The sequence below is a fragment of the Notolepis coatsorum genome (assembly GCF_963971535.1).
Source record: "Notolepis coatsorum genome assembly, chromosome: 17".
NCBI lineage: Eukaryota > Metazoa > Chordata > Actinopteri > Aulopiformes > Paralepididae > Notolepis > Notolepis coatsorum.
This window is the reverse complement of record NC_140181.1, coordinates 93,306,092-93,333,726: the sequence shown is the minus strand read 5'-3', so window position 1 is coordinate 93,333,726 and position 27,635 is coordinate 93,306,092. Positions and strand designations below refer to the sequence as shown.

At 47.2% G+C, this 27,635-nt stretch overlaps 1 protein-coding gene across 2 annotated transcripts in view; it reads right to left on the bottom strand.

The window, feature by feature from the left end:
• LOC311244452 (eukaryotic translation initiation factor 2 subunit 2-like) overlaps positions 1 to 27,635 on the bottom strand; it is a 42,416-nt gene that overhangs the window by 3,402 nt on the left and 11,379 nt on the right. Inside the window, exons 5-9 of one of the 2 annotated variants that reach the window (XM_084333968.1) lie at positions 17,862 to 17,962; positions 7,029 to 7,177; positions 5,815 to 5,871; positions 5,576 to 5,661; positions 24 to 45 (exon numbers count right to left, since the gene is read on the bottom strand). In XM_084333968.1, coding sequence (XP_084190094.1) covers positions 24 to 45; positions 5,576 to 5,661; positions 5,815 to 5,871; positions 7,029 to 7,177; positions 17,862 to 17,962 — 415 coding nt within the window. The remainder of the gene's footprint in view (positions 1 to 23; positions 46 to 5,575; positions 5,662 to 5,814; positions 5,872 to 7,028; positions 7,178 to 17,861; positions 17,963 to 27,635) is intronic. The other variant, XM_084333967.1, reaches the window with a different exon arrangement.

Genomic DNA, 27,635 nt, shown 5'->3' with positions numbered 1-27,635 from the left:
TTTGTTTTAGTTTTTTTCGGCACGTGTGACACGTCACGTATTCCTCTGTGGAGGGAGAAGAGCGAGCGTTAGATCACATCTCTAGGAGAGGACAGAGAGGTTCATCTGTAGAGGGAGAAGAGTGTGTGTTAGATCACATCTCTAGGAGAGGACAGAGAGGAGAATGGGAACTCAGAAGTAGCTTCTATCCCCAGGCCATCAGGATGCTCAATGACAATGACACTATGTAACAACCCATCATCTACACACTGCACACACATCCACATGTACACACTCACTTTAAACAAACACTCACCTTACCACTCACTTTATTCACTTTAGACACTTTAACACACTTTATATTTATCTATTATTAAAGAGATTTGCACTACATTCATACCTCATTTGTACCATACCCTAAGTTTTGTACCTCTGCATTGTACCTCACTGTTACTCATTTGACTCTGTATTGTATATTGTATATATGTATATTGACTTTACTTACTTTGTACTTACTTCTTAATAACTTTTTTTACTTACTTTCTTTTTACTGTATGTAGCACACTCTCAGGGGCTCATACAGAAACAAGCATTTCATCCTCTTAGCATGCGCCGTCCCGCATGTGGGATGTTTTAGGACGATTTGCACACCGGCACTTTGGCGACCCCTAGTGGCTCGGGTGTGCATATTTTGTAATACTATATATATATCGAATTGAAGGCTTATTTGTTGCCTGTCGATAGCGACAAAATCCTTGTGCAAAGTAGTATACGGTATTGCGCAAAATACCACTCCCGACTCTTGGGGCTCTAGTTCCGTCAATCTAGATCCGATCTCGAAAATGATTGTGGAGGGTTGTAGCCAATGAGTGTGGCTTTCCAATGATACCCCACGTGGGGATGTATGAATCTAAAAAACAAAAGAAAACTAACGAGCGAAAACAGGAAAAGAAAAACAGCTGAATTAATTGAAGTCTATGAGAAAACTCAGTTTTTCTTTTGTACACAGTTTACCAAAATCACTCCTAATCACTCAGTTCTGAATGGATCTTTATGAAATTTGGACATGTACTACATAAAGCCATACCACCTTCTGGGGAAATACTACCTCTGGACTACTAACTACTACAGAAAAACTTGAGTAACAAGTTTTTCTACAACTCAAGTTCAGACCTATGTTACTTGAAACTATGACACATTAACTCATTCTGCGCCATCGCTTAATCCGTGAGAGGGCGCTAGAACGCCACCGCTTTAATCAATGGGGGGACTGCAGGATTTGCGAGTGCTTAAAATATATCTTAAATTATAGCTATGGGTCTAATACACCCGTCGATTATCAGTGAGTTGCTTCCAGTCAACATGTACAAAACGGATTGTTTTTTCATCGGTACATTTCCGTTTTATACCGTTTTGAATATGAGTATAGTTTTGGTGATTCTTAGTAATTCCAGGAAAAGACGCGATAATAGCCCTTTAGTGGAATACACTAAACACGTTGTCATTTTTCGCCTGATTATCGAATCTTCCTGAAATCAACACTAGATCATCATTATTATCCTTCCTCATGCAAGAATGAAAAGAGCCCTGGACCGCGGGGCTCCCCCAGTCCCCTCCTCCCACCCAACGGCACACAGCCACACATACACACACAGAGACAGCTTCGATCGGGGTAGAAAGACATATCAGATCAACGCAAGCTTTTATATATAGTGTTCTTACCTGGTATCTGATGTAATGCAAAAGAAATAATCCAATTATCTGATCGCCATTCCAAATACTGCTCATGGAGGTCCGTTGCACATTACCGAGCGTTACACACGAACGGGCGGGCGGGGTTACTGTTCCATGCCATCGTTGTATAGACCTACCTCGCCTGAGTATTTAAACCCCGCCTGCACGGCTCGGATCGTCCCAGAAAAGAAACTACACCATTCCTAATGGCGGTATTCGCCCTTTTTTCTTTTTTTTTTTATCCACTTTTTCTCCCATTTTTCTATATTTTCTCCCATCCCAATTTCGTATCATCCAATTCAACCCTCCCCTGTCACGAACGCTGTTTCTTGCCTCCCACAAGCCGGCTGCAATGTGGACTAAGTCATACATAGCACAAGTCCCTTCCGGTACTTGAGGTAACACAGGGATTAAAGCAAAAAACAAATCTCCTGACTGAACTTTTTTTCAGGCCAAGTCATATTCTTATTTTAACCTCCACTGTATTTCTTTTTAATAGCGTTGCCGTTTTAAGGGAGCCTACTTGTTTAGGTTTCGTCGATAATCCAATGTACAGTTACCCCCCCCCCCCCAACCACCTCCAATGTACAGTCCCCCCCCCCTCCACCCAACCTCCTCCAATGTACAGTTTCTTCGTCAAATGTATATACTCTCTTTTTTAGACTTATCACAAACAATACTGTATTTGTAAATCTGGTATGTCATAAATGTATAGATGTAGCAGTATTATCTATCTGTATGTCAAGTATGTCATATATGTTATGATGAATTGAAAATGGGGGACCCTGATGTAAACAAGAGGAAAGTCTTTCTCTGGTCTGCAACTGCAACCCCTTAACAATTGTGTGTATTGAGATGTACTGTATTGTACCGATTCTGCAATATGTTATAATAACAATCAATCAATATTTAACAGATTGCAGAATGGGTACAATACAGTACGGCTCAATACACACAATTGTTAAGGGGATGCAGACCAGAGAAAGACGTTTGTCTTGTTTACATCAGGGTCCCCCATTTTCAATTCAGTGACATTTATGACATACACAACATTTATGGCATAGGGACATACATGACATACTACAGAACAGGTATATAGTAATGTTACATTTGTGACATATACGATATGCAAATATACAGTACTGTTACCCATAGATCCTAACAGAGATTATATACATTATGATGGGGAGGAGACTGTACATTAGGGTGGGTGGGAGAAAAAAGATACATACGGTGGGGAGAGAATATACAGTGGGGAGGAGACCGTCTACAGATACACCTGTGTGATGTTGCTACGGAGTTAAGCTAATAAAGGATACTCACAACCACAGCAGAGGACTCACATATTTGTAGTGTGAAGTAACACGACAATGACAAATGCGTTGTTTCTGTTTTTCTTTTTGACATAGTTGCGGAACACGGAACAAGTTAACAACTCACCACCGTCTACAGCCCCCGCATCATACTGTAGCCTAGCCAGTCTCTTGAAACACTGCTATCTTCAAACGTCCATCCTCTCGTAACTTTCTTTTGTTGGGTGGTGCCGCTCATCCTTTTCGTCTGAGAACACTGCGTGCGCTTTCTTTTTAGTGGCCGGCTTACTCCTTCCATTATCGTTATTATGCTGACGTTAGCTAATAACTATGTGTTGGGGATAATGCTTCCGCACGGACCATATTGTTTGTTACATTGCTGTCGGCAAACTCGCTCAGAGTGTCAACATAGTGTTGACATTGAGTTGATGTTAGCTGCTAGCTGGCTACCCAAATCCACAACAGCCAGGCAGCCAACCGTACAAAATACAGTCTGAGCCAATCACATCGATTTGTACAGTTAGTTAGCTCCACTCCATTGCGAAATAAAAGTTAGCCAGCCAGGACAGCCCGTATTAGCAAGCTACAGTTGCTAGGTAGCTAACCGTTAGCCACCCGAAGAACGGTAGCTAGCTAACGTTAGCCACAGCTTCAAAAACAAATTTCAATTATGTTATGAGCTATCAGCTAGCCAGCTAGATAACGTTAGAGAACGCCTCGTGTAGTAAACTAAAGTGAATAGTTTACTGGGCCATTGTTTAATGCTTCAGTGGTGTTAAAAGAGGACCTGCACGCTTGCTATCTTCGGTGCAAATGATACGGGTCTGTGACAAGACAGGTCTGTGAGGGGGAGGGCACTGTGAGCAGCGTGTGTGCGTCAAGCTCACGTTTGATTGGTTAGAATGGTCAAAATGCCCTACGCATCTACAAATCATATTATACCAGGTAGCCAATTCCGTCAGACTCCAAATCAAATTGACGAAAAAATAAATAAAAAAGACTGAAATCCGTCTGGAGACGGAACGCTTTAATGCATGGGTAACAGCAGTCGCATCTTTTCACCTGCGCAGCTCGATCTCTCAGTGGCGAGGAGTAACACGTGGGAGGCTCACGCTGCCCCCGACACTTCCTGATTCTACTGCGCAGGCGCACCAACCGACCTGTAGGAGTCGCTGTCCACAACGCCCAATCCCCACCCATCAGTTTCCCACCCCCTAATACGGCCAATGTGTATTAGTACGGACGACCAGCTAAACTGAAAGCAAATGTGGAGCGCTGGGCTCGAACAGGCAAGCCCAGCGTCTCCAGATTTCGTGGCGAGCGCCTTGCCCACTACGCCACGTAGCCGCCCACGGTATTCGCCCTTTTGCGAGCTCAGACCCATTCCCAATGATAACATCAGGCTGGATGGATGAAAATTTATGGATATCGCTAATAAAAGAAATAACGATTAAAACCCGACTATACACGTGATTGGCGCTGAACGGTTAGCGAGTTAACCCGTCTATCATCGTGACTGGCGGATCTCCTCACTGGTAAACAAGAATACCCTGAAGACTCTGGCAGGAGCACTCATTCAAGGGTACTACGACTTGCACCTCATGGTACCAAAGCACCTCAAAGGTGCTAAAAACAAAATGACAAACATCTCAAAACAAACTGGTCAGACTACTGCTTGACCTTACTCCTAGAACCCACCTCACCCCTGCCCACTTTGACAACCTAGGATGGCTTAGAGTAGACGACAGAGTACAGCAACTTGCAATGGGCCTGGTCTACAAGATACACTACACGACCAAGGTACCCATGTACATGTCAAAATACCTCCCAAAGGTCAGTGAATACCACGATCACAACACCAGAGGGAGCTCCACAAATCATGTTAAACCCAGATTCGGCTCAAACAAGGGACTAAACACGTTTAGCAATTATGCCACATCAATGTGGAACGCCCTACCCAAAGCTGTAAAGGAATGTGAATCATTACCCACTTTCAAAAACACTCTCAAAGAACACCTACGGGAGACTGCAATTCGAAACTGGACCCTGTAAATGTCCTAACCCAACCCCCTCCAATGTACAGTAAATGACCAAGTATGGTTTTGTCAATATTCCAATGTACAGTTTTGCTTGTACAGTTGTACAGTGTCCCCCACCCACTCACCCCTCCTACCCAACCCCCCCCACCCCCCCCCCACCCCACCCACCCAACCACCTCCAATGTACAGTTTCTACGTCAAATGTATATACTCTCTTTTCTGGACTCTTTTTGTATCACAAACAGTACTGTATTTGCAAATCTGGTATGTCATAAATAGATGTAGCAGTACTGTCTATCTGTATGTCATGTATGTCATATATGATGAATTGAAAATGGGGGACCCTGATGTAAACAAGACGAAAGTCTTTCTCTGGTCTGCATCCCCTTAACAATTGTATGTATTGAGCTGTACTGCTGTACTGTACCCATTCTGCAATCTGTTAATAAAGTTTTCAATCAATCAATCAATCAAATGAGTTAAGTACAAACAGGTGAAACTCCCACTTACTGATATATCTTCTCAAGACGTTTTCTATCTGTTTCTGCTGGAATCTGCCTTTGATTACAAGCTGGTTGTTTCCGTCTATGGAACCACTGCATGTGAATAAATAACATACATATTAGCCATTTATAACAAAAAAACACCCAAATACTAATATTATGTATTGGAAGTTTCAATGGTATGTTGAATAGTGTGCATGTGCGTGTGTGTGTGTGTGTGTGCGCTAAATAAAAAGAGCACTTTACCTTGTTCCCAACTCAGCCAATAGGAAAGCCAGGAGATGTTTTGGCTGACGATGCAACCTGTATGGAACAAATAAGGTCTATTTAAATGCGTAGTCTGCCGTTATGGGAATTAGCAGAACCTCAGATAAATGGTTGAGGGATTATGTAAATACTTGCATTAAAAGGCAGTAACATCTTTTGTTTAATATTGTATGTCTGAAGTTGACAAAGGAGGTTTTCTGGGTATATATAACATATTAAGCTAATAGATGATAACATTCATGTAATATTGATTATATAATATTGATATAGGGCTCTTACAGTTTGCAGATGTTCTATGAATATTTCTTGGTATAATATAGAGTATATTATACTTAATAGATCATAACTTTGACATAATATTGATGTAGGACTCTTACAGTTTGCAGGTTGACGAGTTTTTTCCAGGTACATAAGAATATATTAAGCTAATAGATGATAACATTAATGTAATATTGATTATATTACTTAATGCCACGTAAGTTGCATTGGAATCTGTTTCTTTAGAAATCCATAATTAGAGACTGTCCAAATTATATTACTTCTTTATTGGAATGGACCACTGGACCCTGTCATATACGATCCAGTGATTGTCTTACACCTAAAGTGCCTAGAGTTTGTACTGAACTTGATCCAGTGATTGTCTTACACATAGAGTGCCTAGAGTTTGTACTGAACTTGATCCAGTGATTGTCTTACACCTAGAGTGTCTAGTTTGTACTGAACTTGATCCAGTGATTGTCTTACACCTAGAGTGTCTAGTTTGTACTGAACTTGATCCAGTGATTGTCTTACACCTAGAGTGCCTAGAGTTTGTACTGAGCTTGATCCAGTGATTGTCTTATACCTAGAGTGCCTAGAGTTTGTACTGAGCTTGGTCGATCTGATTTTGGCTTCTCTGCCCCCTACCTCACGGAATACCCTGCAGGAAACTCTGAAACTAGACACTCTAGTGTCTATGGGTCAGTTTAGAACCTTGATGACCTTGGTCACCACAATAGGTAATTGTTTTTAAATGATTACCTCTGGTTTCTTTTTAAATTATTTTTAAATGTGCTCTTAATTGTTCTGATTGTCTGATGTTTCTGTATTTATTAACGCACTATGATGACACTTGTGAATGAGTTTAACTACACAGTGTATTTATCGAATATAAAATAAAGATTGAATTAATTGTATTGCTATAGGGCTCTTACAGTTTGCAGATGTCTGTGAAGTTGACAAAGGAGGTTTTCTTGGTGCCGACTCGCACCACCTGAGGCGGCTTCATCACAAACTTCCTCTTCTCTCCGGCCACCATGTCCGGGTTCTTCTCCCTCATGATGTTGAAGACTCGGTTCAGGAGCTGGAGGTCAAGTGGAGGAGAAATGCACATTATCTGGTGGAAGTGTCCCGTCAGTGGGTGGGCGCGGCTGGGTAGCGTAGAGGTCTAAGCACTCGCCTACCACCGCAGAGACTCTGTCAGCGGTACCTCCGGCTCGGTCAGTCGTCCCTACGAACACGATTGTCAGTGTGATCGCGTGTGGGAAGCCGGTGGGGTATATGAGTTCTGGTCGTTGCAAAACAGCGACTCCTACTGGTCGGTCGGGGCGCCTGTTCAGCAGGGAGGGGATCTGGGGGAAATAGCGTGAAAGCCGCGAACCTCTGTACGCGTTGCGTTGTCCCAGTGAAACGCGTCGCTGTCGGGTGAAAAGCAGCGGCTGGCGACTCCACATGTATCGGAGGAGGCAGTGGGGCAGCATGTGGTAGTTCTACACCCTCCCCAGGCCGACAGTGGGGCAGCATGTGGTAGTTCTACACCCTCCCCAGGCCGACAGTGGGGCAATGCGCGCAACGACCAGGAAAGGAATTGGCCTAATGACTACATTGGGGGATGGGAGAAAAATGATAGAAAGGTGTCTGTCAGTAGTGACTGAGCGACTAAAAGGTCTCTGTACACTTGCTTTTAACCACACGTGTGGCTGTGCTATGATTCTCCTTCCAAAATGAGAGAATTAAAAGTACTGTCTTAAAAGAGAAGGTTGGTGTGTTCTGCTGTCCTAACAGGTATCGAACAGCAATTACAACCCTACCACATCGCAGAGTGTCCCCTCTCTCCATGAGGTCGCTAACCCTTCTAATTGAGTGTCACTCAAAATGAAGGAGAAGAGTTTAGTGGTCAAATTGGGACGGAGGGCATGAGTGTGTGTGTGTGTGTGTGCCGCACGTGCGTGTGTATCACTCGTATGGAGTAGAAAGTGTTCATGAAAGTCTAGTAAAACAGGGTGAGAAATTAACACCAGCCACCAGCTGGTAAATGTCTGTCTGAGCAGTTAGGGGTTAAGTGTCTCGCTCAATGACACTTCCAACACACTGCCGGGAGGAGAGGGAATCGAACTGGGAACCTTCCGACTACCACGCAACCGCTCTACCCCCTGAGCCACTGTCACGCTCAATGAGCGAGTGTCAGTGTGTGTGTGTGTGTGTGTGTGTGTGTGTGTGTGTGTGTGTGTGTGTGTGTGTGTGTGTGTGTGTGTGTGTGTGTGTGTGTGTGTGTGTGTGTGTGTGTGTGTGTGTGTGTGTGTGTGTGTGTGTGTGTGTGTGTGTGTGTTCATGCGTGCGTGCGTGCGTGTGTGCGTGCGTGTGTATTTCTGACTTAGCCTAAAATCCGGGATGTGTTTCACACTACAAACCAGTTCGGGACAAAAGCGCTGACCCCATTTTGTAAATAGCTGATTTCTGGGTCAGAGGTTATAGGGTATTGTCTTTATTCTCTCATGTAGTAGTGCTGGGAAAGTCTCCAGAGTCAAAAACAAGAGCAACTATTGTGCCCAGACATGGTGAAGTGGTTTAAGGAACACTTTCTTCCAAGACAGAATTCTGAGGAAATGTCTGGAAAAACTCAAACTAAAGAAAACCCCACTCGCACCTCAAAGGTTTAACCGAAGCGGTCAGGAAGAAACTAGTGGCTAAGTGGCGCAGTGGGCAAGGCACTCGCCACTAACGCAGGAGATGCTGGGTTCGAGCCCAGCTCTCGGCGTTGCTACCGGCTTGGCTGGTCGTTCATACTAACACAATTGGCAGTGTTAGGGGTGGGAAAGTCGGTGGGTGGGGATTGGACGTTGTGGACAGCGACTCCTAAAGGTCGGTTGGTGCGCCTGTACAGCAGAATCAGGAAGTATCAGGGGCAGCGTGAGCCTCCCACGCGTTACTCCTCGCCACTGAGAGATCGCGCTGTTCAGGTGAAAAGATGCGACAGCTGCCTCCTCGTGTACCGGAGGGGACACGTGATGCAAGGCTTGGTCCTCACTGCAGCCGACCAGTGGGAGGCATAGTCTAGCAACGTTCGAGACAGGGGAGGGGAGAATTAAATGGAGAATTGGCGAGGCGAAATTGGGATGAGAGAAAAATAGAAAAATAAGGAGAAAAAGTGGATCAAAGAATAAAAGAAACCTGTTTCAGTTTGTGTCTGCTATTTTACCTCCGACTTGAGAGGGTTATGTGGGTGTGCAGTATACAAACCACGTGTTCCTACATTTACATTTAGTCATTTAGCTGAACACTTTTATCCAAAGCGACTTACAATTTATGCAAGACAAGTCAGCAGGAGGGGTACCTTACAAGTTATGCAAGACGGGGGCGGAGCTGAGCGATCATGGAGTAGACGTGTTTTCACATGAGCTCCCTTCTACCGTGCTGAATATACGTTTCTCCCCATTAGTCTTTATTTTATTTTTATTTGTTTTTTATCTGTTTGCTAGGTCGTCGTGTTTAGTATACATTCATCAACTTTTTTCGACTTTCTACGATGGCGGGGGTGGAAACCAGAGCCATGAAAGAATTAGGCACGACACCGACACCGCCGAGCATGGCCGTACCGTCTCCCGCTGTCGGGGAGTTAAGCGAAGCTGTGCTCTTGGTCATGACCAAGCTACACGCAGACTCTGAGACACGCATCGCTGAAGCACAGAAGAAAGTACACGCAGACTCTGAGGCACGCATCGCTGAAGCACAGAAGCAAGTGCTGGCGGATTTCTGTATCAGCCTCCGTCGTGAGATATCAGAAGAAATACGGCTGGCGGTAGTCCCGCTGACAGACAAGATGGAGACGATTCACGCTGCCTCATCGGCTAATGCTAACGAACTAGCCATGCTAACGACGGAGGTATCATCACAATGTGAGAAGATGGCGGGTCTTGAATCCGCCCTGCTGGCTAGGCAGGCTGAAGTCAACAAACTACAGTCGGCGATGGAGGAGATGCAGTCCCGGGATAGACGCCACAACGTCAGGATTGTTGGAGTACCGGAGACCAGCGGTGAAGGCCGTCTCTCTGAGACCATGCCCGAACTGCTGCAGAAGATACTAGGGACGGACGTCCTCCCCTCGCCTCCTATCTGTGAGTCGGCCTATAGAGCGGGCAGGTTTTCTCCCGGCGTGAACAAAGAACCGAGGCCCATCATAGTCAAGCTGAACAGACTCCAACAGAGAGAAATCATCATGCGGTCGGCTCGTACCAGAAGGGGTACTCTGAGGTTTGGCGATCACAAAGTGGCCATTTTCGAGGACTTTACACCGGAGGTTCAAGCTCAGAGAGCCGAGTACAAGGTGGTCCTGACTAAGCTATGGAGACTAGGCCTGAGGCCCACGTTATTCGCTCCCGCGAAACTATCTGTGTTGGAGAAGGTCGGTGGTCAGCGTTTGTTTTGGTCGTTGGCTAAAGCGAAGGAATATCTCGCGAAGACACCCGAGTCTGTTGCTTGATATCTATGGAGGGTGAGTGACTTGGCGGTTTGGGCCTATATACATTGATTAGGTCGACTATTCACAAACACTTGCTGTCATGCCCAGACATGCTAACTGTCCTCTGCCCATCCAACTAGCGGGGCTTCCCAATGACTTCTGTTACTTGCTAAAGCTGACCTCATGGTCGTACTTGTGTATCGCCCCTTTGGAAGCTAACGAGCTAGCTGAACAATGTACATAGTAGGCTAACGTGCTATCCGGATTCGTCACTAGCTTACGCGCTAGCCTCGGGCTAGCCAGCGGGCTTCGACTATGGTCTGCGCTGAGACATTCGTTAATGGTTACGTATTTTGGTTGCTGTTGCTGTTCAAAGGGACATTGGTTTGCACAGTTCAAGAGTGACCGAGTCCCTAACTAACTTCTGGTATGCTTTTTATTTTTATATCCAGGTTGTTTTGAGCTTTGGTGATCCAAAGTAGATGCCAAGGTCGGTTGAATATGCATAAACAATATTTGATAACAGGTTGGGTCGGGTATGGCTTGCACTTAATGGCTATATGGTTATATGGCTTGCACTCTAGCCATTACCCTCTCTTCCTTTTTTTTTTTTTTTTTTTCTTTCCTATTGTCGCTGTTTTTATGTCATCTATATGCGCGATTTAAATGTGATCCGGTTCTACCTTGGACTAACTACTGACTCGCCTTAATTTTGTTTTGAATTTTCCGTGAGGCACTTATGCTATAACGTTGATACATTAATATGCAGACTCCAGGGTAGATGGTTACAGGTTGATGCTGAGTAATTATATAATAATTAGTGTCGCTGTTTTAAGGGCAATTGAATGAGCAGTTAACCTGTGACCCGAACCTGCCTTGGACTATCGGCTGGGATGCTTTAATTTAATTTTGTATTGAATTTTCCTATATGTTTTAATGGCATTTGAATGAGCAATTTAAATGTGATCCGGTTCTACCTTGGACTAACTACTGACTCGCCTTAATTTTGTTTTGAATTTTCCGTGAGGCACTTATGCTATAACGTTGATACATTAATATGCAGACTCCAGGGTAGATGGTTACAGGTTGATGCTGAGTAATTATATATTAATGGCTAATTTTTCCATTATAGCTGTCATGTTAGGGCCAAGGCTCACGTTGGCTCTCGACCGAATATACATAAAATATGTGATAACAGGCTGGCTTAGGTTTAGCTTTGCTTGCACTTTAGCCATAACCCTCTTTTTCCTTTTTCTATTATTGTCGCTGTTTTAATGGCATTTGAATGAGCAATTTAACTGTGATTCGATCCTACCTTAGACTAACTGCTGATATGCTTTGATTTTGTTTTGAATTTTCCTTTTTCCATTTATACTATAATGTTGCAACATTAATATGCAGACTACGAGGTAGTTGGTCACAGGGTTGATGCTGAGTAATTATATAATAATGGCTAATTTTTCCATTATAGCTGTCATGTTAGGGCCAAGGTTCATGTTGGCTCTCGAACGAATATACATAAATATGTGATAACAGGCTGGGTCAAGTTTAACTTTGCTTGCACTTTAGCCATAACCCTCTTTTTCCTTTTCCTATTATTGTCGATTCTTACATAGGTTATGTCATGTCAGCCGTTGTGCCTGATCAGAGGGACTGCTTCAGGGGTGCACTTTAACCATAACCCCTTTTTTCCCTTTCTTATTTTTGTCATTGTTTAATTGACATTGTTCACACAATTTTGCACAATTAACCTGTGACCCGATCCTGCCTTAGACTATCGGCTGGGATGCTTTAATTTAATTTTGTTTTGAATTTTCCTGTACCCATTTGGGCCATAACATTGCGACGTTGAAGCGCAGATTCGGAAATAGATGGTTGCAGGTTGATGTGGAGTTATTATTTAATAATGGCTATTTTTACCATTATGGTTGTCTTATGTTAGGGCCAGTGCTCAGGTGGTTTTCGACCGATATCTTTATTGAATTTAATTTTTATTATTATTTGTGTTTATTGGACTAGTGGGGGTTTACTCAGGGGTTTAACTAGAGGGGGGTGGGAGTGGGAAGCGTCTTATTGATCCATGTCTCTAGTGGGAAGTGATAGGAAGATGACCATCCTCAGTGGGTGGGGCATAGGGTGGGGATTGGAGAGTGGGTATAGAGGAACTTATAGTAGGACGGGTGGGTTAGGGTTTAGAGTAGAAGGGGGGGGGGCTGTAGCTGGGGTGGTATTTTTATGTGTTCTATGTACTGTTGTCTTATATATGTGTAAGTGTTCCTCCTCTGAACTCCTGGGATTGACCGTCCGGGCCCGCCGGGATCGGCACCTCTGTACTCAGCCTGGCTGCACGGGTATGTTCTCTACGCACTTATACAAGCTCGACCATGGCTAAATTGAATATTTTAATTTGGAACGCAGGAGGGCTTAACGCCCCACACAAGCGTGCCAGTGTCCTTTGGCTATTGAAGAGGAGAAATATTGACCTTGCTCTCCTTAGTGAGACGCATTTAATGGTAGGTGACGTGTCAAGACTGGCAAATCGGCAATATCACGTTATCTCCGCATCCTCAGCCGATGATAAGACGAAAGGAGTAGTCATAGTTACAAGACGTAACCTTGATATCAAAATCTTGGATGTATGGTCGGACACGGAGGGAAGGATTACTATAGCAAAAGTTGAATTCTTGCATAGGAAGATGGCTATAATAGCATTGTATGCTCCTAACACATTTGATTCAGCGTTCTATAATACAATCACGAAGAATATGTTGGAACTTAATGGATACGCTCTCATTGTGGGTGGCGATTTTAATGCGTGCTGGGATGCGGAGATGGATAGGTCTGGGCCCTCTGAAACGAGCGACCAGAAACGGGCCTCTAAGGCCCTCAGGATGTGGGCCAAAGACACGGGGCTCTCAGACCTCTGGCGCTTATGCAACCCCACCCTCAGAGATTACTCTCACCTGTCAGCCAGACACAAAAGCTTTTCTCGAATTGACTATGCATTCGCGTCCCCTAATATGTTTGATAGTTTCGATGTCTCATTGGTTCCCTTGGCTCTCTCAGACCACAAGGGGATTTTCCTTACGGCAACCTTTGGCAGGCTCTCCGCAAGAGCTCCCAGATGGCGTTTTAATTCGACCTTGCTAAAGAACGATGACTTCTGTTCTGAGTTCAGGAGTAAACTAGCAGAATTTTTGCAGATCAACGTTGGCACAGTAGAAGACCCTAGGGTCCTGTGGAACGCATTGAAAGGATTCATCAGGGGTCATGTCACACTATTTGCCTCCAATTTGCGAAAATCCCGGTCAAAAAAGCTAGAAGGACTGGAATCATTATATGCGGACCTATACGCATCCTTGCAAACTGACTATAATGAACGACTAAACACACAACGTAAGATAGTCAAAAAAGAAATAAACTCCATACTTAAACAACAGTCTGAGTTTTTGATACATAGGACAAGACAAAATTACTATTTTCACGGCTCCAGACCTAGCCATCTATTGGCAATGAAAATACGCTCAAATGATCATTTCTCAGATATCCCCTCGATTAGGACGAGCCAGGGTGCAGTCACTACTGATTCGAAAAAGATCAATGACACTTTTAAAGAGTTTTACTCACAGTTATATAGCTCAGAGGGTAATCTGGATGACTCTAGATTTGAATCGTTCATCGGCGGGCTTGAGATACCCCACATTTCTGAGGAAGAGGCCAAGGAACTGGGGAGACCGATTACTCTCGTAGAATTGAGGGAGACTATTGTTGAAATGCAGAGGGGTAAGGCGCCAGGCTGGGATGGTATTCCACCCGAAGTGTATTTAGCTTTCTGGGACCAACTGGGTCCATTGATGCTCGATATGATCAATTACGCTATCGAACAAGGGGAGTTCTCAAGAGATGTCAATATGGCGTTGATTTCTTTACTTCTCAAAAAGGACAAAGATCCCAATGATTGTGGTAGCTATAGACCCTTGAGTCTTCTCGGGGCCGATTTAAAGGTGTTTGCCAAGGTGCTGGCCCGTCGCCTGCAGAGATTTATGCCTGTATTGGTACACTGCGATCAAACTGGTTTTATCCCGGGGCGTCTGGCTGCAGATAATCTTAGGAGGCTGTTGCATGTAATCGATAACAGTAAAGACAATACAACTCCATCCACAGTTCTGTCTTTGGATGCCATGAAGGCGTTTGACAGACTTGAGTGGTCATACCTGTGGAAGGTACTTGAGGTCATGGGTCTTGGAAAGAGTTTTATTCATATGATTAAAGTCCTGTATGCCTCGCCGTCTGCGATGATACTGACAGGCAAAAACTGTTCCACACTCTTTCCAGTCTCCAGATCTTCTAGACAGGGTTGCCCTCTGAGCCCGGGACTGTTCGCGCTTTCCCTCGAACCTTTGGCCCAATTTATTAGGCAATCGGAGGACATCGTCCCCATAATGGTCAACAATACTCCACACAAAATTGCTCTCTATGCGGATGACCTGCTGATTTTCATGGACGACCCCTCCCGGTCGGCCACAAAATTATTGAGGATAATCGACGACTTTGGTAAATTGTCAGGTTTTAAGATTAACTGGAACAAATCAGCCTGCCTACCTCTTAATGAACTGGCCAAGGCGGTACGACTACCAGCTGATATCCCCATAGTAGAACATTTTAAATACCTGGGCATAGAGATATTCCCCACGCTGAACCAAACTACTAAGTACAACTTCACGGGTACTTATGATAAAATACGCCAGGATCTAGACAGGTGGTCGTCCCTTCCTAACTCCTTACAAGCCCGGGCTTCCATAATCAAAATGAACATCCTGCCTAGGATAAATTTTATTAGCTCAATGCTCCCCCTGCCCCCTCCAATAGACCACTGGCGCAAGGTACAATCGATGGTATCTAAGTTTGTCTGGAATAACAAACGCCCGAGAATCAAAAGGGCTACTACTCAACGTAGGAAACAAGATGGGGGCCTCGCAATCCCTGATTTTAAACTTTATTTCTGGTCCTTTTCACTGAGACCTCTGATGTGCTGGCTAGACCCTGTAGAGGCTGTATCGTGGCGCTCCTTAGAAGCGGCGGCGGTGTCTCCGCTAAGATTGCAGGATGTAGTGTACTCCACTGTCTCTATTGCGAAATGCCGGCTGAGGTATGGACCGATCATAACTCACGTGATCCAAACGTGGCGTAATGTACAGAGGTCGTGTGGGGTTAAATGCCCTTGGCACCTGGACTCTCCAATTTTTAATAACCAGCAATTACTTGTTGGACACAAGCCGGTTAATATTCCTCAATGGCAAAGGAGGGGAGTGCATACTCTGGAGGATATTTATGATAAGAACGGCCTCCGTGCGTTTCAGGACTTAAGAGAATTTTATGATCTTCCCGGCGAGTCCTTCTTTCTTTACCTTCAACTAAGGTCAGCACTGAGGGCGCATGGCGTACCGTGGGCTCAAGCCTTGCACCCACACCCCTTCCTCAGGCTCATAGTGGACAGGACGACATCCAGAGGGTTTGTCTCCGACTTTTATACGCTCTTAATTCAATCCACGTATAAAAATTTATCATTGGATACAATCTGGCGTGTGGATATCCCGGAGTTGGACCCCGAGTTTGACTGGGATGATGTTTGGGCAAATGTGGCATTATCTTCCCGCAACCCCAATCACCAGCAAATTAATTTTAATTATATTCATAGGACCTATCTTACACCTAGGAAGCTATTTGCTATGGGACTGATAACCGACTCTCGGTGCACTTTGTGCTCTCAAAAGGCCACTGGCACTTATATGCATATGTATTGGGATTGCCCACCAGTGGCCCGCTTCTGGAGGTCAATAACGGACAAACTTTCAGATCTGTGTGGCTTAACTATCCCATTATCAGCTGTTACGCTACTCCTGAACGATATAACGACACTACCCGCGTCCGTACAACTGAAAAGGGTTGTCCTAGCGGGCGTCACAGCAGCGAAGAAGCTAATAGCAATGAGATGGAAGGAGCCTGAGAAGCTTACAATGATTAACTGGTCCCTAACTCTATTGGATGTGATTTATCTTGAGATATCCACAGCCCGGGTGATTGGGGTGGGACAGGCTGGAATTGACCTGTGGTTCGCAGCAGCTGAGAAGGTAAAGACCGCAGTGTGCGGCTGAGCGGGGTTGGGGTGCGTGTTCGGGTGAGTCCGGCGGTCTCTTGGGAGGGGGAGGAGGAAGTGTTTTTGTCTGTCTTGTTCCTTGTCTTGTCATCTTGAGTTTAGCTGGGGATATTATGGGGGGGCAGCTATTTAACTAGTTCTTCACTGTTTGGCCACTTTTACACGGTCTCTGTGAGTCTATGGAACACCTACAGGTTTTTGTTTTTTCATGAAGGTTCATTGCTCTGGTTTCAGGTCGTGTTCCCCCAAAAAATGGTCCTTGTGGTGGGTTGGAGATGTACGTTTTATTAATATGGGGTCACACGGCCGGGAATCGGGACTGAACACTGGGAAAGACCATTTATTAGATAGTACCCCTTGGAATTAATTTAGTAGGTTGAACTCTGGTTTCTTTTCTTTTGTCTGTATAATTGTTAGTCATTATTATTATTGTTTTTGTTATTTTCTTGTGAAGTTCTATGTATTGTGATTGTGGTTAATGTGTTGTCTTGTCTCGTGAGAATGTCAATAAAAAAATTTGATCAAAAACAAAAAAAAAAACAAGTTATGCAAGACAAGTCAGCAGGAAGGGTACCTTACAAGTTATGCAAGACAAGTCAGCAGGAAGGGTACCTTACAAGTTATGTAAGACAAGTTAGCAGGAAGGGTACCTTACAAGTTATGTAAGACAAGTCAGCAGGAAGGGCACAACTCTTTCAGCTGAGTAACAATGTTCATCAAACAGTGTTGAAACTTGGGTTATATGCAAGGTAGATTCCTTAGTGGCAGAGTGCATAATAGTCAGTGTTGAGTGCATAGTAGTAGAGACATATTAGTATAGTAGGTAGTAATATAGACCAGGAAGATTAATTAGTGGAAGAATGCATGATAGTAAAAGACAGTAAGAAGGTTAGGTATTTTTCTTTTTCATCATTTCAGATATTGATTGAAGAAGTGTGTTTTTAGTAGTGGAGCAAGGACCGAGAATAGGCGGCTTCTCTCGGATAGGAGTGGGTCCGAGGTGGCCAGAAGATGTAGAGCGGAGGGGTCTTGAGCGTGTGTAGTTAGAGACCGTTGACCGGAGGCAGGCGGGAGCCGTTCCCTTCACTGCGTGATATGCCGGGTCGAGAACCTTGGAGCGGATTTGTGCGGCGATGGGGAGCCAGTTCCTACCTCGTCGTATGAGTAGTCTCTCTCGGTGCCGGCCCAGGCTGGTCCCATGGACGAGCTGAACGAGATGCCATCGTTATTCTTCCCCTCGTCGTCGTCCAGAGCTGGAAACACAACATAAATCAAATCAAAATCAAATGTATTTGCAAGGCCCGACAACACAAATTGGAGGAGGCATGTGGTAGTCTATTCTATACCCTCCCCAGTCTGACAGTAGGGCAGCATGTGGTAGTCTACACCCTCCCCAGACTGACAGTAGGGCAGCATGTGGTAGTCTACACCCTCCCCAGACTGACAGTAGGGCAGCATGTGGTAGTCTACACCCTCCCCAGACCGACAGTAGGGCAGCATGTGGTAGTCTACACCCTCCCCAAACTGACAGTAGGGCAGCATGTGGTAGTCTACACCCTCCCCAGACCGACAGTAGGGCAGCATGTGGTAGTCTACACCCTCCCCAGACCGACAGTAGGGCAGCATGTGGTAGTCTGTCTACACCCTCCCCAGTCTGACAGTAGGGCAGCATGTGGTAGTCTACACCCTCCCCAGTCCGACAGGGCAGCATGTGGTAGTCTACACCCTCCCCAGGCTGACAGTAGGGCAGCATGTGGTAGTCTACACCCTCCCCAGACCGACAATAGGGCAGCATGTGGTAGTCTACACCCTCCACAGACCGACAGTAGGGCAGCATGTGGTAGTCTACACCCTCCCCAGACTGACAGTAGGGCAGCATGTGGTAGTCTACACTCTACACCCAACCCAGCCCATGCTTGAACTCTTCCTATTTTAGGACACTTTAAATGAACAAGGAAAATAAAGGTCACTTTAAGGAAAGAACCGATGTGGTCTTGTATAGTATAGTTTAGATATAGCAAGTATAGCATAAGGATATAGAGTAAAAACTATATTGTATAGTAGTGTACATAGGACCCAGTGCCTTAAATCCGTAGCTAACATTGTATTGCACTATCTCAGGACTTTAGCATGTCTATTTTATCATGCCTATTTTATGTCTATTTTATTACCTGTTTATTATGTCTATTTTATTATTAGTATTATTGCACAATCAAAGCGGCATGGCCACCCGCATTTCACTGTATGCCCAGGTATGTATGTGACAAATAAACCTCTTGAATCTTGAATCTATGTTATAAACCTATTCATTTAAAACGTTTTTTTCCCCCAGCCAATCTCTTGATTGTGCCAAAGAAACTATAAAAGAAGGAAGGGTCATCACGTCACGCACATTGGTGCCAAGTGTGGAAACTTTCAGTTCGGCTGACATTGAGTTGGATGGGATCAACCATCTCCTCGTCTATGACCCATCATTTAAACAGGTTATATTACCTCAGATGTCAGAATCATCTGCAATTTGTTGCATTGTTATCTAGCTAACGTTTTATATAATTGGTTGATGTATATTCCCTCAGATAGCTGGTATATTTTTTATCTTAATATAGGCTTCAATAGAAGTGGCACCAAAGTCTGGCACCAAGCAGAGCATAGAACGCTGGTATTCTGACGTCATGACCCTTCCTTCTTTTATAGATTCCTTGTTAACAACCAGGAAATGCCTTAGATAAAGTTGTATGTATTGTAGTTGAAATCTAGTAATCCATGCGCAAAGCAAATCTCTTAGTTACAACAAGTGTAATAAGTAGGGATGTCCGATATTATCAGCCTACCGATATTATCGGCCGATATTGGCATTAAAATGTGATATCGAAAATTATCGGTATTTGTAACTGAGGGGTTACAAAACCCTGACTGTATTAAAGATTGTGATAGATTAAACCACTGCTAATTATTATTATTATGACTTGCCAGACAGTACAGTTATTATATGGCAGACACTCAGAATAGACGGCACGGTGACAAGGAAATATCATTTATAGTATTTATTATTATGCAGCAATATACAAAATGGGAATTACTTAGTCGCGCTTTTATGGCGAAGAATATGATAAAGTCAGTGAGTAGCAAAGTCAGTTGGAATGAATAATTCCTAAGCTGGGTATACTAGACCAAACGCCGCCTGGCGTGGGATGGCAATATAGGGGGGCAAACGAGGGTACCGCTGGAGACAGGGGATATCCTCCCAGAGTGGTAAGCTCTGGAGGAAGGAAGAAGGTTCGGATACTCAGTCTGTTCACTTGAAGAAAAGGGGTTCTCATACGGATCCGGTCCTTATAATCCAAGTGCTCAGTAGCAAGGTAATAGCTGTAATCCAATGCTCGATAGCAATGATGATAGCCAGCCAGCTTTGGTCCTCGAAGCTAGCCCGAGGTAAGATCTTCAAGGTGGTTAAATCCAAACGACAGTGGGTATTAACGATGCTCTTCTCCACGGTAGTACATTCCACAATCACTATAATCCAACCAATACTGGTTCTACAATATCGCCGCGGTAGGTTCCAATATGCACATGTCCAGTAGTTCTGCGACTAGGCCCTCCTCGTGTGCTGGCACTAATTACTAAGTCCACACACACTTGCTAAGGTTTTACACTAGCTACTAAACGAACGAACTGCTTGTTAATGCTGCACACCGAACTAACTGCTGTAATACGATTCACACTAAATGACGACTCTTTACTTCACATTAAGCTAGGTCGAACTTGACGTTACTGCATTAGATCTGACACTTTCACTTGTTCACTTCGCACTTCACGTGTTTAGGTTTCACTAGATTAGGTTCACACTACGGCTGCTGCGCCTTCCACAATATATACTCAGAGGGCTTTCTAGTGCCAAGCCTCAGCTCTCGTCTGGAATCAATGCGCCGGCACCAGGCATGTCCCAACATGTCCAGACTCGCCTTTGAACCTGACTCAGGGGCGCGGTCCTTGGCGCCGCGAACGTCAAGGGCATTATCCAATGAGGAAAGCGAATATTACTATGATTCAAACGGAGGCTTAAAGGGATATAGCTTATATATATAAATAATATACAAGTTATATAAAACAATAAAACGTAGATTCTCAGTGTTAATCTGGCCCTTCACAACAGCCGCCTCCTAATTAGTCCGCACCTAATTAGTAAAGGGAGACAGATTAATGGACTGCTCCATACTTGTTGTGAGGAGTAGGGCAATCTACAAAGTCAGTGGGTCATGGTCGTCATCAGGGGAGTCAGGGAGCTCCGGCAACTCTATCAGCTTCGCCACAGGTCGGGTGTAAGTCCGCCCTTGGACTATGACTTCTGCCGCTCTGACCTTCCCATCGGCACCAGTAATCACTCTGCTCACGCGGCCGGCCGGCCACGTAGCTCGGGGTAGTGACTGGTCTATTATCATGACGACTGTGTCCACCTTCAGGTTGTCCCTGTCCTTTACCCACTTCTGACGGGCTTGGAGGGATGGTAGATAATGGAGGAGGAAACGGGTCCAAAACTGGTCGGCCAATACTTGGCTGTATCTCCACATTCTCCGGCCGTTCATCTCATCATGTCTGTACACCGCCTGTGGAAGGGCTGGGTCCAGCCGCCCCATCAAGAGATAGTTTGGGGTGACTGGGTCGACGTCTGCTACATCACTTGAGACGTAACCGAGGGGCTTAGAGTTCAAGACGCCCTCGATCTCCGTGAGGACTGTCATCAGGACTTCCTCCACCACGGTCTGGGCCCCAAGCACGGTGTACATAGCAGTCTTTATAGAACGGACTTCTCTTTCCCAGGTTCCCCCGAAATGAGGGGCATTCGGGGGGTTGAACTGGAATGTGATCTGAGCGGGAGCGAGGCGGGTCTTAAGTCCTTCACCCATAGCCAGGAAGCTCTCTCTCAATTCTCTGTCTCCTCCTTTGAAGTTTGTCCCTTGGTCGGACAACAACACAGACGGGGTTCCTCTCCGGGCTTGAAATCTCCGGAAGGACATGAGGAATGAGTCCGTACTCATGGTCTGGAGGATTTCTATATGAACAGCTCGGGTGGTCATACACTTGTACACAATGCCCCACCTCTTCTCTGTCCCTCTTCCTTTCTTGACGTTGAATGGGCCGAAGCAGTCCACGCCCGTGGAGTGGAAGGCCCTCTCGCCGAGTCGGAGGCGGCAGGGAGGCAGGTCGGCCATCATCGGTATACTGGGCTGTGCTCGCCACTTGCGACAGGTTAGGCAAGTCCGTTGGAAGCGACGTACTGCTTCTCTCCCTTGGAGTATCCAGAAGCGTCGTCGGATCTCAGCGAAGACTCTCTCTGCCCCCGCGTGGTGCACCACCTCGTCGTACTTCTGTATGATCAGCTCGGTTATCTTGTGTCGGCTGTTGAGGACGATAGGATGCTTAGCATCGTCAGTCACGTCCGGGGCCTGTCTCAAACGACCACCCACCCTGATGAGGTGCTGGGCGTCGAGCTCTGGGGCCAAAGTGAGAAGTCGGCGGTCTGAGGGGACTGGCTTGTCCCCTTTCAGGCAGTCTAGTTCTTCTGGGAATGAGTCTCTTTGGGCTCTCCTTAGCAGAAGGAGTTCGGCCTCTTTGTAGTTCGATGCGTCAAGGTCTGTGGTGGGGGGGACCTCAGGGTGGTGCCATGTCCTTTTCTGAGCACTCTCAAGGGTTAAGCAGTCGTCTAGGTTCGGGTCCGTTGGAGCCGGGGCGTGCGTCAGCCCGCAGAACATAGACTTCTTGATCTCTGCCTCCTCTTGACTCGCCTCCCGTGGTGTGGGGGTAGGCCACTTCTCCTCCGGGAGCTTGAGGAACTCAGGACCGTCACTGTAAGGGTTAAGATGTGTGAGGTCGTCTAAGGACATCCCCCGTGTGATGACATCTGCTGGGTCTGCTTAGTGTCAACGTATCTCCAGCACGCTGATCCTACCAAGTCTTGAATCTCTGTGACTCGGACTCCGACGAAAACTTTGTATCGACAAGAATCGGACTGGATCCAAGTGAGCACAGTCATGGAGTCTGACCACAGGATTGTCTTTCGCACCGTTATGGTGAGTTCGCTTTGTATCCGCGTGGCGAGTTGCGCGCCTACCAGAGCTGCGCAGAGCTCTAGACGAGGGATAGATTGCTGCTTGCGGGGAGCTATCCTTGACCGAGCCAGGACGAAGGCTGTATGTACTTCTCCTCCCTCCTCTCGGGCTCTCAAGTAAGCCACCGATCCGTAAGCCACTTCTGAGGCGTCACTGAAGACGTGCAGGTCTATCTGACACGTCTCCAGCCGCACTGTGGGTGGGAAGTAGCTCCGTCGAATGTTCACATCTTGCAGCGAGTCGAGTTCTCCCTCCCACTCTCTCCAGGGGGAAGCCAGGTGCTCGGGTATGGGGTCGTCCCAGCCCTGCTCCTTGTCCCACAGTTCTCGCACCAGCATCTTCGCCCGAGTGGTGTAAGATAGGATACACCCCAGCGGGTCGTATTGGCTTGCGAGTGTTCTGTATACACTCCGTCGAGTGGTCGGTAGAGGGGTCGACCTTCCCTGCTCCTTGGTCAGGGGTGTGTGCTTGTAATGGAGCGAGTCTGTTTTGAAACGCCAGACGAGGCCCAATGTCATTTCCTGTGCTTCACCTGGGGTGGTCGCCATCCAGGTCTCGCTACTTGCTGCCTTTGTCTCTGGGGGGAGGCTGCGGAGTACGTGAGGGTCACTGCTGGCCCATTGCCTAAGGTCGAAGCCGCCTTTGACCAGGGAGGCTCGGAGCTTAAGCAGGATGCTTTCCGCTTCTTCTGGCGTCGATACGCTCTGTAGGCAGTTGTCCACGTAGAAACTCCTCTCCACGCTGTGTCTGACCTCCTCGTCGGCTCCAGGGTCTTCGGCCACGTGCTTTTGTAGTGCAAACGTGGCGCAGCATGGACTGCATGTGGTGCCGAAGGGGAGGACCTCCCATTGATAGATGGAGGGTTGTTCATCGTCGATCCTCTCTCTCCACAGGAACCGCAGCAGGGGCTTGTCTTCCTCCATCAGTCGCACTTGTAGGAACATCCCTTTGATGTCGCCGCTGATGGCTACTTTGTCTTGGCGGAAACGTAGTAGTACGCCGAGGAGGGAGGGGCCGAGTGTCGGGCCGGGCAGGAGCAAGTTATTCAGGTTCTGTAGTCCGATCTGATAACTGCAGTTAAATACAATGCGGTTCTTGCCGTTGTGGTGGACCTTGTGATGGGGCACGTACCAGGATTCAGTCGTCTGGTCTGCCTCTTGGTCGTCGATTTTCTTTATATGTCCAGCCGTGATCAGTTTGTCGATCTCAGCGCGGTATATCGTTGCTTGAGGGGGGTCTTTAGCGAGATGCCGCTCGGTGTTCTGTAGATAGCGTTGTGTCGCTTCTTTTGATGCGTGGAGGGTGGGCATCCCCTCCCGCCTCAAGAGTGGAGTTGCGTATCTCATCACTCCATCGACCTCGACCCTCTTTGTCTTCTGCTCGAGGAGAGCTATGGCGTACTTGTCTTCCTTGGAGCGAACTAGTTTCCGTTCGTTCTTGAAGGGCATCGAGTCTAATGTCCATAGTCTCTCGACGTGCTGCAAGAGGGTGGTGTCGTTATCGCTTACCCTCGTGTAGAGGCAGCGTGTGGACGTTGGTCGGTTGGAAGACCCGGAGGGGGCCTTGGAGCGTCCAGCCCAGGCGGGTCTTGACCGCGGCTGGGCAGCCTCTGGGTCCGATGTGGACCGCGTCCGTTGGGACGATGAGGTCTGCGTGGTCGGAGCCTATGAGCAGGGTCGGTGTGGCGCCGTCGATGAGCGGTATAGGCAGTCGGCATAGGTGCGCGTACTTCTCCATCAGCTGTGGGATGGGGTAGTTATAGCGTGACAGACCTATGTCATGGCTTGTAAATGCATTAGTGATGCTGTACCGCTTCTCGGGCTGCTCGACCGCTGCTATTGTGAATGAGACGTTTTCGCCCTTTATGGTCTTTAGATCTCGCCGAATAGTACGGATTGTCATTGTTTCTTCGGTACCCCGCAGGCCCAACTGGGCTGCGGCGGAAGCGAGGAGGAGAGTCTTTTCTGACCCATCGTCGAGGACGGCGGAAGTGTCCAGGACCTTGTCCTCGTAGCTTAGGAGCACTCGGACCACCTTCAGGAGCACTCGGGAGCTACCGCTCTTCGCAGGGTCTATATATAGGACATCTGCTCTCGAGCTGCTTTGTGGTACGGGTCTCCGCTTGTTGCTATCGTGTAGGACATCCAGGTGGGCGCCGTCGCACTTGCTGCATCTTTTCTTCAGGCGGCACTCGGCTGCCATGTGGCTGCGCGCGCAGCGGAAGCAGCGGCGGTTCGCTTTGATCCACTGACTCACTTCGTCAGCGGTCAACTTCTTAAAGGTGTTGCATTGAGACAGCCAATGTTCGTGTTCACAATACTGGCAGGCAATCTTCCATTTTCCCTTCGCGGGGGGGGTGTTATGGCTCTTGTGCCGCGGCACTGACTCGGCCTGGTGCATCACGGTCACGGACCAACGGTTGTCATTGAACCTCCTCGGTCCATCTTTAGGGTTAGAGCCACCCCACGCGAACGTGTCTAGTCGTAGACTGCTGACCTCCCTGGCTAGGAAGTCAGCCAGGTCTAGGAGGGATGGTTCTGGGCCGTGGGGGTCACGGTGGTCTCTCTGCCGCCGAAAACGCTCTTGACGGGCTGGAGGGAGCTTCTCCAGTATCCGCTCCACGTTGGAATTGGCATATAGTTCATATCTCCCCTTCTCCTTCTGTGACCCGAGCATCCCCACAAGGGATTGCACCTTGATAGAGAGGTCATCTAGTGCTCTATTGTCTTTGGCTGGGGGGAGGCGGTCGATATCCCGTATTTCTTGAATTACGTAATCCCATATGCGTCCATAGCGCGCGTCGAGGGCCACCAGAGCATCAGAATAGGGGGTTCTTGAGTTCGAATATGCCAGCGCTATGTTATGCGCTCTGGGTACTTTAAGGTGCTTGAGGAGGATGGCATATTTATAGGACTCGTCATGTACCTCGGACATAATAGTCTCTAAACACATGCGTAGTTCAGTATACTGTGCTCTGTCCTCACGCGTAAAGTCTGGGAATGTGGGTGTCCCAAGGTAAGATGCCATGGATGGCTGGGACACCGATGCGCGTAGGGGGAGAGGCCTCCTGGGCGAGTCTCCCCGTACAGGTGGTCGTGGGTTAGTGCTGGGTGGGAACCAGAGGCCGGGCCCCCAGGTACTGCTCCTCGGTGCTGACTGTGTATTAAACTCACCCATGGGTTGGGTCGGGGGTTCGTAACGCAGCGGCTCGGGGCTGAGGTCGGGGCTGTACTGTGCCTCCTGGTCCGAAATAGGTTTGTGCTGGTGGGCTTGATGTCCTCCCTCATCCTCCGTTAGGCCTTGAAGTCTCGTAGTTAGTTTCTCGGCGACGTAGGCGGGATATTCCCGTTGGTCGGGTCCCGTATAGACTGTTCAGAGAGGGGAAGGTGCCCTCGACCCGTGTAGTGATGATCTCCGAGAGCTCCGGGTGGAGGAGTGGGGGGTCGCCCTCTGGAGTAATTGCTCCATCATCTGCGCCTGCAGGCGGTCCCGCTCCGCTTCGCGCTGTGCATTGGCGGCCTCGTGCTGTGCATTGGCGCGGTCTCGTTGGATGTTTTCTTCAGCCTGGAGGCGCCTCTCTTCCAGTCTGATGCGTTCGCGCTCGTTCTGTTGTTGCGCTTGGAGACGTTCTCTTTCCACTGCAGAATGTTCGCGCTCACTCTGTTGTTGCGCTTGGAGACGGTCGCGCTCACCCTGGATACGGTCTCTTTCAGTTGAAGCTGTCAGCGTGGCGATCAGGGCTTGCGCTAGTCTCTGGTCAGCCTCGCTGGGGGATGGCGCTGATGAGGGTGATCTGGCGTTGACAGGACTTGGTGGTGACCTGTTCTCTTTACGCGCTCCGAGGTCCATCTCTAGAGCGCTGCTTCTTATTTTCTCCCGCGCCCCGAGGTCCATCTCTGAGACGCGGTACTCTTCTCTTTGGTGCGCGCCGAGGTCTATCTCGGGTGCGCGCTCTTTGGTCTCTTGCGTTCCGAGGTCCATCTCGGTGGCGCTGTCTTTATCCTTTGGCGCTCCGGGGTCCATCCCGGTGGCGCTGTCTTTATCATTTGGCGCTCCGAGGTCCATCTCGGTGGCGCTGTGGTCTTTGGGTATAGTCACGTCATGTCCCGCTTGTCCCCCCCCCGTGAGCTAAGTCAGTTTCGTTTGAACTCACTGGGGTCTCTACTAGTGGGGCCGACAAGTCGATAGGATTGGGCATGCTTAAACTAGTAGTTTTATCCGTGCTTAACGTCTTTTTAGATAAGCTAGGAGGTAGAACGACAGCGTAGTCCTCCAAGTGTGGAGGGGGCTGACGTTGGCGCTTAGGGCGCTCTAGTTTGGGAGAGCCGTTTGGAGAGTGTCCGCCGCTGGCCATATCACTATTAATATGATTAAGATTACTGATACCCTCCGGCTCGAAGGACCAATTGTAACTGAGGGGTTACAAAACCCTGACTGTATTAAAGATTGTGATAGATTAAACCACTGCTAATTATTATTATTACTTGCCAGACAGTACAGTTATTATATGGCAGACACTCAGAATAGACGGCACGGTGACAAGGAAATATCATTTATAGTATTTATTATTATGCAGCAATATACAAAATGGGAATTACTTAGTCGCGCTTTTATGGCGAAGAATATGATAAAGTCAGTGAGTAGCAAAGTCAGTTGGAATGAATAATTCCTAAGCTGGGTATACTAGACCAAACGCCGCCTGGCGTGGGATGGCAATATAGGGGGGCAAACGAGGGTACCGCTGGAGACAGGGGATATCCTCCCAGAGTGGTAAGCTCTGGAGGAAGGAAGAAGGTTCGGATACTCAGTCTGTTCACTT